Source organism: Pseudonaja textilis, chromosome 8 (genome assembly GCF_049901715.1).
Source record: "Pseudonaja textilis isolate UNSWEBS1 chromosome 8, rPseTex1.2, whole genome shotgun sequence".
NCBI lineage: Eukaryota > Metazoa > Chordata > Lepidosauria > Squamata > Elapidae > Pseudonaja > Pseudonaja textilis.
The window spans coordinates 41,107,354-41,120,114 of NC_141997.1; the positions used below are offsets into that span (position 1 = coordinate 41,107,354).

General features: G+C 44.0%; 1 protein-coding gene across 2 annotated transcripts in view; it reads left to right on the forward strand.

Moving 5' to 3' along the window:
• The window catches only part of KLF12 (KLF transcription factor 12), a 184,125-nt gene that overhangs the window by 65,169 nt on the left and 106,195 nt on the right, over positions 1-12,761 (forward strand). For both annotated transcript variants that reach the window (XM_026705313.2, XM_087938030.1), the window contains exon 3: positions 12,054-12,591. In XM_026705313.2, the coding sequence (XP_026561098.1) occupies positions 12,054-12,591 (538 nt within the window). The remainder of the gene's footprint in view (positions 1-12,053; positions 12,592-12,761) is intronic.

The following is a 12,761-nucleotide window of genomic DNA, read 5'->3' on the forward strand; positions in this document are numbered from 1 at the left end:
TGTGACTGTCATTCTGTGCGATGGGAATGAACTGAATTGATAGTTCACACTTTTGAGTGTTTCGTCAATACATGTCCAATCGACCATGTTGTATAGATTATGATTCTAGGTATTTCAGTGTAAGATTTATGGTTCTTGAAAGTCAGAACTGAGTATGGGATGAATTTTTATGTAACAGCTTTAAGATTTCTCTACAACTGGAACAAAAATTGTTCATTTATTGTCTATGAACAGATAGTTAATCAATTAAAGTTCATTGAAATCAATGCATATTTTTGCATTCTGTAAGGAACCCCAGGATTTAAAGCCGAATTGGCAACATATACTGGTTCCTCAGTACTTGACTGCTTTGACTCTCAATGAATTTGGCACTCAATTCACTTTGAAATGAAAATTATGTCCTAGTATTTGTCATTTGTTTCATATTCTACATGCAAGTTAGAACTTGTGGGTGTTGGTTGCCTCTTTTACCTACATTATTTCTTTTGGTGGGGGAAATGTTTGGTATTCATTCAGTCACGTTTCCTGGAACCAATTAACAAAAAACACTGACATACCACTATATGTAGATACAAGTTTCACGAAGGGTAACAATTTACATACATTTGCATCTTACCAAACCCTTATGATACTAACTTTTTTTGTTTGTTAAGGCATTGACTCAAGAGTCAGATACATGTATTATTTCAGTACAAAGAGAAGCCATCACTTATTTACTGTAAAAAAAAAAATATCTTGTGTTAGAAAAACACAACACAATAATAGCTTCAATAAATTAAGTTGCCATTGTCTTTCACTTCTCTAATGTAAAGCTGCCTTGATGGCTTAAATTATCCTGTGAATTAATCCATTGAAACATTAGTTGATAAAACTACAGTCTGAAGGGATTTAAATGGCAACTTCCTTTCTTAGAGAATGAAACTGTATTGAAGTGTCAGTTTGAGTTTAATTGCCAGCCACTTAAGGACCTGTTTACAAAACCGAGCTTCTTGATGGTGGGGTTGAAACCGTATAATGTCCTGCTTGCTTGTGATAGAAAATTGTATCTTCTTGCTGTCCTGTCTTCTCCCTGGATCATTTTTCTTGGATGCTTGGATGATCCCCCCTTCTTATCCAATTCTTCAGGCTCTCCTTGGACATTTCTTCTTGGCTCTTAAGCTCACAGAAGGATGAGACCACGGACAGCACTTGGCAGGATAACATTTATAGAGGCCAATCATCAAAGCCAAGGTCATTAGCAATAGCAATTCAGATGGCAACGACCCAAGAACAAATAATAATAATTTTCCAAATGCACCAAGAAGCATCAGCAAACCGGCATTCATTATATATACACATATTTTTAAAAATGTGCTACTTTAGCAGACAATAGCAGATTAGATGATCCTTGGCTTGGTCCTTTACAGTTATGTACAAGTAGCATGTACCGAGGAGGCAAATCCAATTTATAATTAGCTAATAAATCATACAAGTCACATTGAAGTGCAGGCTTTCTTTATTGGATGGCTGATTTAAGACTTAGCATAGAAACATATGGCTTTTGGATGCTGGTATAGGAATTTCTGAAAGTCTTAGTTGCTCCTGCTGTGAGCGGGCTCCACTGTCTGGGCTGCCTCTGAGGACTGAGCAGACACTGCTCGTATCACTGCAATGTTGGTGTGCCAAATTGGGAGGACTTGGCAGATGGTCTACCAGATACATCAGCTCAGTTTAAGCCATGCAAAAAAAAATATCTTTAACAGCCATGGTGGTACAGTGGTCAGAATGCAGTACTGTAGACTACTTCTGCTGGCTGCCGGCTGCCGGTTGCCTTCAATTTTCAGTTCGAATATCACCTGGCTCAAGGCTGAATCTCACCATCCTTCTATCCTTCTGAGGTGGGTAAATTGAGGACCCAGATTATTGAGGGCAATATGCTGACTCTGTAAACAGCTTAGAGAGGGCTGGAAAGCAGTTTGAAATAGTATATAAGTCTAAGTGCTATTGCTGTTGTTATTTTGAATTTGAAATGGTTATTTCAAATCCACTCAATTCTTTCAATTGAAATATATTGCATTTGTAACATTCTGAAAGCCTGGAGCCTCCTCTTACGATCATGAAATTGCCTATTTTCCATTGCAATTGAACTTAATTGGCATTTTGATTTCAGGATGCTTTGAATTTGTGAAAACCACTAATGAAAAGTTGACCTTTTTTTAGTGTAAGATAAAAATCATGCAGATAAACTAAATAGACAACAGAGCAAGACTGATGCCAACAACCCACATTTGGAAGAAGGATTTGGTAACCAGTAAAAATATATATATAACCAGTAAATATATATATTTACTCCATATATGTATATGTATATGTATGTATGTATGTATGTATATATATATATATATATATATATATATATATATATATGGAGTAAATATATATATTTACTGGTTATATATGTGTGTGTGTGTGTGTGTGTGTGTGTGTGTGTTTTCTTAAGTTTTTGCGGGTATTTATATGTATGGGATTCAGCTTTGTTCGGGTATTTTCCCAGACGAACACTATACAGAAGCCTGATGATGGCAAATGGGATTCTGCCGAAACATTGCTACAACTTTAAAAGCACAACTATAATGACGTGGGAAAATACTTGAACAAAGCTGAATACCATACATATATATATGTTGTGGCTCTGATTCCCGAGCCTGTGCTGTCAGAGGAAGAGGACTTGGAGGATGAAGAGGAGGATCTGGGGATGCCTTTCTCCCCAGGACCTTCCTCTCTGTCAATGCCTTCCTCCCTGATAATGCCTCAGGTTTCATCAGACAACCGAGAGGAACAGCCTGAGATTAATCAGGAGGAAGGCATATTGGAGCAGCCCCTGACAGGGAGTCAAGAGGAAGAATGTTGGCTTGATCGTAAGCAGCGTCATAGGGAGAAACGTGAGCAGCAACGTAGGAGGCATGGGAAGATCAGAGAGTGAGCTGAGTCATTGACCCACACCCAATAGGGGATAAAAGTGGGTGTGTCGGCTGGAACTTTGTACAGGACAAAGTTTAATTTTACTTCAGGTGTTCTTTGTGAATGATTTTTTGTGGTCTGCCTTGTAATTTTCTAGGAGTAGCTTTTTACTTGTTATCAGTTCAGACTTGGCAGGCATAGCATGTTGGAATGCCAAGGACATTATCAGTTCCAAAGAATTAACTCCATGAAGTCCGAGACAGCTTGCCTGCCTGTGTTTGTGTGAGTTTGTACTCTTTCATCTTTTGGGAAAGAAGAAAGGTGAGACAGAACATTTTTGTCCCGTACCAGACTTAAACCATCTTTTACCTAAGATGGACCAGCAGCAGCAGTTTCAACAACAGCTGCAAGATGAAAATCAAACTCTACAACAGCAAGTGGCTCAATTAACAGCCCGACTTGCTTTGCTGCAGGCTCATGAAGCTCCTTCTCCCCCTTCCCATCGGGAAAGCCCGGTGGCTGTGCCAGATAAGTTTTCTGGGTAGCCTGAGATGTTCCCGGCTTTCATGGGACAGTGCCAGTTATTTATGGCTATGAGGCAGAGGATTTCTCAGATGACCAGGCTCGGGTGTGGTTTGTGATAAGCCTCCTTTCCGGCTTGGCCGCCAGATGGGCCACACCTTTGTTGCTCAAGAACAGCCCGTTATTAACTAATTACCAGGGTTTTTGGCAACACATGTGCCACATGTATGAAGACCCCATACGAGTGGAGACGGCAGCCAGGCGCCTTAAGGACCTTCGCCAAGGAAGGCGCCCCTGCAAGAGTTTATTTCTGAATTTTGGCTTTTATGCCTGGACTCCAACTGGAATGATGCGGCGTTAATGGACGCCTTCCAGGATGCCCTGTCGGATGAGCTGCAAGACGAGTTAGTTCAAGAGGACCCGGCCCCGACCCTTGACACTCTGGGGGTGCAATGCTTGTGCATCAACACACATCTCCAATGGTGAAAGAACCATCACGCCATCCAGGAGCAGCCATCCACATCTGTAGTGCAGCGCCCTGTGCTAACAGCGCCCTGGGTCACCCAACGTGTTGTGAAAATGGACGAAGAACCAATGGAGTTAGGAGTGGTTAGACCTTGCCTGACAGCTCAGGAGCAAACATGGAGATGCCAAGGGGGGTTGTGCTTGTATTTGTCCTCTAAAGCGAGGTGGGTTGCTCAAGCCTGTGCCTGAATCTCAGCGTGATCAGTCGGGAAATGGGGCAGGCCTGACCTGGGGGAAACCCTAGGCTGGGCACAATTCAAACACCCACCTGAATTAACGGAGATTGACTCTGGGCCCCCTCAGCATCTGATTTTGGACACTCGGGTTTTCTTGGCTAACCAGTTGGAAGGGATTCCAGCGAATGCGCTGGTGGACCCAGGGGCCATGACTAACTTTATGGACCAAGTCTTTGCGGCTCATTTTGATGTCCCCTTGGTTCTGGTAGCACCTCCGATGAGGGTCGAGACTATTGATGGGCGGGAACTTATTGCAGGACCCATTAAATTCACCACCCAGCCTTTGCACCTAGTCATTGGAGAATATGAGGAGGTGATCCGCTTTTATGTCACTGTGGACCTCCATTTCCTATTAGTCCTCGGCATGGCTTGGCTTAGGATTCATGATCCTCAGGTGGCATGGTCACAGAACGCCACTTCTTTTCCGAATCTGCAGTGCATGGACCACTTCTGCCACACCTGTGCTGGCCAGGACATCACCACCTCTGCCATCTCCATACCTCCTGAACTGACGGACTTCACGGATGTGTTCAGTGAGAAGGAGGCGGACCGGTTACCCCCGCATCAGCCCTATGATTGCTCAATGTACCACTACCAAAGGGATGTTTGTACTCCATGTCTGAGCCCGAGCTGGCTACACTACGGGACTTTTTGGACAAAAACTTGACTTGAGGGTTCATCCGGCCTTCATCGTCCCCTCTCTCAGCCCCAATCCTCTTTGTCAAGAAAAAAATGGGAGACTTACATTTGTGCTGTGATTACCGTTGACTAAACGCCATCACAGTGCAGAATAGCTACCCTTTGCCACTCATTCCGGAGTTGTTGGAGAGGTTGAGGGAGGCCACTATCTTCACCAAGCACGATCTTCGAGGGGCCTATAACCTGGTGCGGATGTGGGAGGGGGACGAATGGAAGACAGCATTTGGCACCCGATACAGCCATTTTGAGTACACTGTGATGCCGTTTGGGTTGACCAATGCCCCCACAGTCTTCCAGCACCTGATGAATGATGTGTTTCGGGATATGTTAGATCAGTTCATGGTGGTGTACTGAATGATATTCTGATCTATTCTGGGTCCAGGGACTGCCACCTTCAACACGTTCGTCTGGTCTTGCAACACCTTCAGGAGCACCAACTTTATGCAAAGCTGGAGAAATGTTTCTTCTTCCAGACTTCCATTGAGTTCCTTGGGCACATCATCTCTCCCAAAGGTATCGCCATGGATCCACATAAGGTGGAGGCCTTACGTAGTTGGGAACCCCCTCGTAGCAGAAAGGACATTCAATGCTTATTGGGGTTCACTAACTATTACCGAACCTTCATCCCGGGTTTTGCCAAGCTGACAGGTCCAATAACTCAGCTCCTTCGGAAGGTCCCATTCCAGTGGGGCCCCCCACAGCAACAGGCTTTTGAGGCCCTTAAGAATGCTTTCGTGCAAGAACCCATCCTGAGGCACCCTGATCTGCATCGTCCTTTTGTGGTGGAGATGGATGCGTCCAAAGTGGCTATTGGGGCGATGCTGTTGCAAGCCCCGGTGGATAGCGTCACTCTTTTTCCCTGTGCTTATTATTCCCGGAAACTCACTCCTTCCGAATGCAATTACATCATCTGGGAAAAAAATTTGTTGACTATCAAGGCTATGTTTGAGGCTTGGCGACATCATCTTGAGTGGGCCTGACACAAGGTGGAGGTCCGGACTGACCATCAGAATTTAGAACATTTGTCAACAGCGAGAAAGTTGAACCAGCAGCAGATCCGATGGTCGTTGTTCTTTGCCCGGTTCAATTTTTCTGTAACCTATATCCCCAGTGGTCACAATCGAGGGGCGGATGCCCTGTCCCACAAACCCGAGTACCTTTTCCCTGAGGACCCCCTTCCTCCGTGGACGGTGCTGCCAGCAGAATCCTTGGCCGCAGTTCAGAAACCAGTGGACTTGCGGACTCAGGTGCGAGAGGCACAGCGCCTAGATGCTTGGTCGCAGTAGAGGATGGGGGAGATTGGACCTGAATCCCCATGGACTTTGGAGGAGGGTTTACTCAGGCATCGGGGCTGGTTGTACATACCCACGGGGCTGCTTCGAGCCCTTATTATGACTCAGTGTCACGACAAGCCGGCCATTTTGGGTTTTTTAAGACCCTCCATCTTGTAACACGGACTTTTTGGTGGCCTCGAGTACGGTATGATGTCCACACCTATGTCACATCCTGTGTACTGTGCAGGCAAGAAAAAGCTGCGACGGGTGCTCCTCCTGGTCTCCTCCAACCTCTGCCGACTCCAGAAAGACCATGGGGAGCGATTTCCATGGACTTCTTGACTTATTTACCATCATCCTCAGGATTTACGACTGTGCTTGTGGTGGTCGACATGTTGACAAAAATGGCCCACTTCATTCCGTGTCGTAAATTGCCATCGGCCCATACAACTGCCCATTTGTTCTTGCAGCATGTTTTTCGTCTCCATGGCCTGCCAGACAGGGTAGTTTCTGACTGCGGTGTACAATTTACAGCCCAATTTTGGAAAAGCCTGATGACCACATCACAGGTGCAGGTGTGTTGTTGTCGGTGCACCATCCAGAAACTGATGGTGGGACGGAGAAGTTCATTGGCATTCTCGAGCAATATTTCCATTGTTTTGTAAATCAACGGCAGAACAACTGGGTTGATTATCTCCCTCTGGTGGAGTTTGCATTCAACAACTCCCAGCACACCTCCACCCAAATGACACCATTTTATGCTAATGTGGGGTACCATCCACGGTTCTTTCCATTGACACTATTAGATTCCCCTTTTACCGAGACTCAGGAATTCCTTTCAGAACTACACTCAGTTCAGCAGTTAGTTACTATACCTGAATAGTACTATACTATACCCGAACAAAGCTGAATACTATACATACATACATACATACATACACCATGTATGTATGTATGTATGTATGTATGTATGTATGTATAGTATTCAGCTTTGTTTGGGTATTTTCCTATGTCCCAAAGTCATCAAACAATCCGAATAGACACAAGCTGTTTCTTTTAACACTTTCTTCTTTTTTCACTTTCTCTTCTTGGGGTTGCTATTTAATTACAAAGTTCCAGTTAAAATGTATCTTTTAGAAGACTTGTTAGAGTTTAATCAGATTCTTTTAAATTCCAGGCAGTCTCCTCCTTCCAAATCTTATTCAAATTATTTTCCTCTCCCTTCCCACTTACAGCAAGAAAAAAAAATTTTTTTTTAATGTTCAGAAATCCTTATTGTCCCCTTGACATTTAATTAATTACCTCTTGATGCCAAAGCGGGTTTTTCCAATTTCTCATTCATCTCTGTTCACTGTCAATGTAAGGAAGGAGACTGAAAAAAAAAAACCCTTTCCCTTTTCACTTTCATTTGCTGCTTCCGAATCTTCTTAGGGAACGATGTATCTTTTTAAAAATTTAAATTCCAGGATACCTTGATTGTTGCTTCTTATCCCGGTCAGCCAAAACTTTCACTTCTTAACTTCTTCCTGCACTTTCTTTTCCGGATGAGTGCTTCTTTGAGGTGGCCATTTCTGACCGCCGCTCGTTTGCCTTTGGGAAAGGGAGTTTAGCCAACTGGGGAGGAAAGATGCGGCTTCCCTCGACCCTTCTGGAATCTCCCCCCTCTTTGCCATCTCTACGGGGTGGCTTAGCCCTGAAGCCAGACTGGCTTGGGATGCTCCAGTGGCGAGCCCAGGCAGAAACCGTGCACAATCGTGGATTCCTGCCTGTCGCTGAAGCGCTACAAACCGGAACTCTCCAGGCTATGTTGTTATTTCTTGATTGGTTCGTGGAGTCGATGTTTGCAGATTGGTTGGCTTTTTCGTAAGAACCTATGTGGCTGAGGTACTGGCTGTGTGTCTTTCAGTCTCCTGGGTTGTAACAACCTGGGTAATGGGCTGTGTGATGACCTTCTGAGTTCTATTGTTGTGACATCCTGGGTCTTGTGCTATAATCTCCTGGGTCGTTGGCTGTGTTGCAATATCTTGAGGTTTGAGATGCTACCCACATGACCTCTCAAAGAGTAAATCTTCATTGAATTTCTCATCCAATCTCATTGGAGATGTACCCCATTCTGAAATTAGACAAGAAACAATGGATGGAAACTTATCAAGGAGAGGATCAGCCTTGATTAGCTTAGAGAGGGCTGTAAAGCACTTTGAAGTGGTATATAAGTCTAAATGCTATTGCTAAATGCTAAATGCTATCTGTTATATGTTTTTCTCATGATGGGCTAGATCCCAGGCAAGATACAAAAATCAAAGTAAACCGCTCCAAACTCGACTGCAGAAAATACAACTTCAGCAACAGTGGTCAATGCCTGGAACTGACTACCTGACTCTCTTGTTACATCCTCAAACCCCCAAAACTTTAACCTTAAACTGTCTACCATGGACCTCACTCCATTCCTCAGAGGTCTGTAAGGGGGCATGCATAAGCGCACCCGCAGGCCTAACATCCCTGTCCTACTGTTTCCATGTATTGGTACTCAATTATTATGTGTATACTTATGTATACTTATACATGTTTATATGTTATGTTCATACTTATACTAGTTTTCTCATACATGCTTGACAAACCAAACTAAATAAATAAAACAAATCATCTTCTCAGAAAACGGTACACCAGGAGGCCCTTAGACTGTCATGTCATTGTGCCAAATGCAAGCTGCTGCCTTTCATCTCTGCTTTCCTTTGAAAGTAATCATATTGTATCACATTGGGTCATAAGGAGCTTGATTTATTGAAGCCCATTCGTGAGACACCAAATCATTTTGGTCAAACAGCCAGCATTTCACAGCTTTCGGCTTTATCCCATTAAAATTTCAACGCTGTAATACGCAATTATGTGTATACTCAAAGTTAAGATATTATTTTCGATGTAGGCAAAAAGGAAGTATAAATTTCTCCCATTTAATTTGTAATATATCCAGGTTTGACAGTACTAATTTGCACTGCAAAGTAATTTGGACATCAGAAGCATATGTCTACATGAAAAGTAACTGCAGCTCGGACTCTGGGGAGCCGGGCTTAAATCTGTCTAGTTGCAGATACAGCTGATGTGCTCACCTTCATTTTTGACCCAATAATGATAATTTATGAAACCTGCTCTTTTCTTCTCCTGACAATTTGCTCCACTCAGGGAGCAAAGATATAGGTAAAATCCTTCTTTATTATTATTTTTCTCCTCTGGATTTCTTAGCAAAAGGGGAAGTGTCCTGATGAAGCATTTGATTCTCTTATTGTACTTAACTTCCTTGGTTTACCCCGGGGTGTCAAACTCAAAGCCCTTGGACTGCATCCCATGGGGTGCTTAGACCTGGTCCTCAGGGCTGCCCTGGAAACAGCAAAGGACCAGCTTGCAGTGCAGCCCTTCCGAGTTCTGTTTTCACTGGCAGAGGGTTGCAGGTGGCCGTCGCAGCCAAAAACAGAGCTTGGGAGCCCGTTTTTGCTGGCAGAGGACTTGTGTTTCCACAGGCGCCCCCATTATGAATGACTTTGAGCTGGCCATGCCCACCCCACTCAAACACAACTCTGATGCGGCCTTAAGTGAAGTCGAGTTTGACAGCCCTGCTTTACCCTTAGGAAATAAGACGTAACATATCTGGAATTGTTGATTGGATTTGGTTTCCAGATTTTTTGCTGCACAGCTGGGAAGCTGAGGTTGAAGGAAGGTCCTGAGCTCCATGTCAGAATGTGGGATGCAGGATATGGATTTTCCTCTTTTTTTTTTTGAGTTGTTACAAACTGTGATTTCCAGCCCTCCATTGGGATCTAGAACCATACTTTGCCAATGGTTCTAAATCAGGAGGCGTGACATCATAAATCGAGTCTGTATATATGTGTGTGAATGCACACTTCCATACAAAGTACAATCCACGTGCATGGATTTCTTTATCGTACTACCTTCAGCTCCCTTCCAAAGCTGAGGTCCACCTCTACTGTCTTCCTGTGCATTTGAGGGGTTGGAGCAACCCCCTTCATTGCATCTTAGGCAATGAACGTCTGTGGAAATTCTCTTGTCATCCAGGTCATGGTTGTCCCAAAGGTGCTTTTACAAACAACAACTAGTCTTTTGTTTTGTTTTGTTTTGTTTTCTTTGAAAATGTTTCACTTCTCATCCAAGAAGCAGCTTCCTGAACGAGAAGCAAAAGATTTTCAAGGGGAATCCCCTCTCCCCCGAGAAAGTCTAGTTACCTTTTGGAAAAGCACCTTTAGGTCAATGAAATGTGCTACATTCCTGGCATGAAAGCTAAAGGGCCCATCCCATCTCCTTCCACCTCTATCTGTCATTTTTACTGAAATTTTTAAAGTAAGCTTCAGGTTGTGCAGAGGACAAGACCAAACAATTTACGTGGTATGTGATCGCCACCTCTGTTGCATTTTTCTCCAATAAAAATCCGATCCCAGATTCCTTCCTTTCCCACTTTCAAAGCATTTGCCTTAAATTGACGCTTAACGGCTATAATATATCGAATAAGGAATTGACCTCCCCCTGAATAGGACAAAGCAATTCAATCCCAATATGATGGTCAGATCGGGGTGAAAGTAAAATGATTCTAATTTTCAATGGATCTGCAGAGAATTTTTGTGATCTGGATAACAAGGCCTGGCCTGTAAACCTACAGGGGAATAAGAGGTATAATGTGGTTTTAAAAGTAGTTCGTACAACCACAATAATTTCAGACCAATTGAGACTTCTCTGTGCAAAGAAATTTATTAAAAAATAAACTACAGGTATTCCTTGACTTACAATAGTTCATTTCATGATCATTTTAAATTACAAGGCCACTGAAAAAAGAGACTTACGACTGTTTCCTACACTTACAATTGTTGCAGCGCCCTAGTGGTGGGATTCAAATGGTGTTACTACCAGTTCGGTGACACAGTGCAGTGACTCACTTAACACTTGTGGCAAAACAGGTCATAAAATGGGGCAACATTTGCTTCACTGCCTTGCTTAGCAACAGAAGTTTTGGGTTCAGTTTTGTAGTCATAAGCTGAGGACTACCTGTAGTAATAGCTTAAGATTTCTAGTTGCTTGTGTACTAAGCTTCTGTTGAAACAGGGAAGAAGCAAAGTTGAGCACTAATGGCTCACATCTCCAAGTTGGCAAACCATATAAGATGTGGCAGTGTGACTAAATGTTCCAATATCTCTGAGAGGTTGTTCAGTGGGTATTGAATACTCTAATAAGGGAGTGAAGCCAAGGAATGTAGGCTTCACTCAGGTCTGCCATTCTGGCGGGAAAATAGTTGAATCTCATTGGTTGAGCCATCTGACAGCTCCCTATAAAAGGGAGAGCTGTCAGACAGACAAGTTGCTGGGTTGTACTCAGTGGTGGGATTCAAAGGCTTTTACTACCAATCTCTTCTTCTTGAAGTTCTCAAGTGATGGCGCTCCCACAACTTCTGAGGGCAAGCTGTTCCATTGGTTGTTTGTTCTCACCAGTTCTGTGGGTGTGGCTTGGTGGGCGTGGCAGGGAAGTATACTGTAAAATCCCCATTCCCTCCCTACTCCAGGGGGAAGGTTACTGCAAAATCCCATTCCTTCCCCACCCCACTAACCTGCTTTCCAGCTCCATTCTCCTGTGCAGGGCAACAAAAGAAGACCCAGCTGATCATCTGGGACTTGGGAGGCAGAGAATAGATGGGGGTGGGGCCAGCCAGAGGTGGTCTTTGCCGATTCTCCGAACTACTCAAAATTTCCACTATCGGTTCTCCAGAACTGGTCGGAACCTGCTGAATATCACCTCGAGTTGTACTGATCTACTGAATAAAGAGCTGTTTTGACCTGTTTTCCTTCTTTTCTCTCCATAGTCTCCCAACGTTCATAACTACCCAGATATGGAAGCTGTGCCCCTCTTGCTGAACACCATGAAGACAGAGCCAGAAGAAGACGCCTTGTGCACGGATCATTTCCAGACGCAGACAGAGCCAGTGGACTTGTCCATCAACAAAGCCCGATCCTCCCCTCTTGCCACCTCGTCTTCACCAGTATCAATCACAGCCTCTGCGTTGTCCCCCTCTTCAACTTCAACGTCTTCTAGTCGGCCAGCTTCGTCTCCAACGGTCATAACCTCAGTGGCATCGGCAACATCCGCCCCATCGGTATTAACTCCAGGTCCTCTTGTGGCATCTGCCTCTGGGGTTGGAGGGCAACAATTTTTGCACATAATCCACCCGGTTCCACCTTCGAGCCCTATGAACCTACAGACCAACAAAATGAGTCATGTCCACCGGATTCCTGTGGTGGTGCAGTCGGTACCGGTGGTCTACACTGCGGTGAGATCACCAGGGAATGTCAACAACACTATAGTAGTACCACTACTAGAGGACGGGAGAAGTCATGTCAAAGGTAAGAAGAACTCTTACAAAATAAGAGTAGCACAATGAAAGAATGCTTCCTGAATCATTCCGATTCAATCATCATTTGAAAACTAGCCTAAGAGTCTTTTTCTTCTATGTCTAAATCACACTTTAAACTTTGATAATGAAGCCACCTTCTTGGCTTTGTTGCTGGCTCAA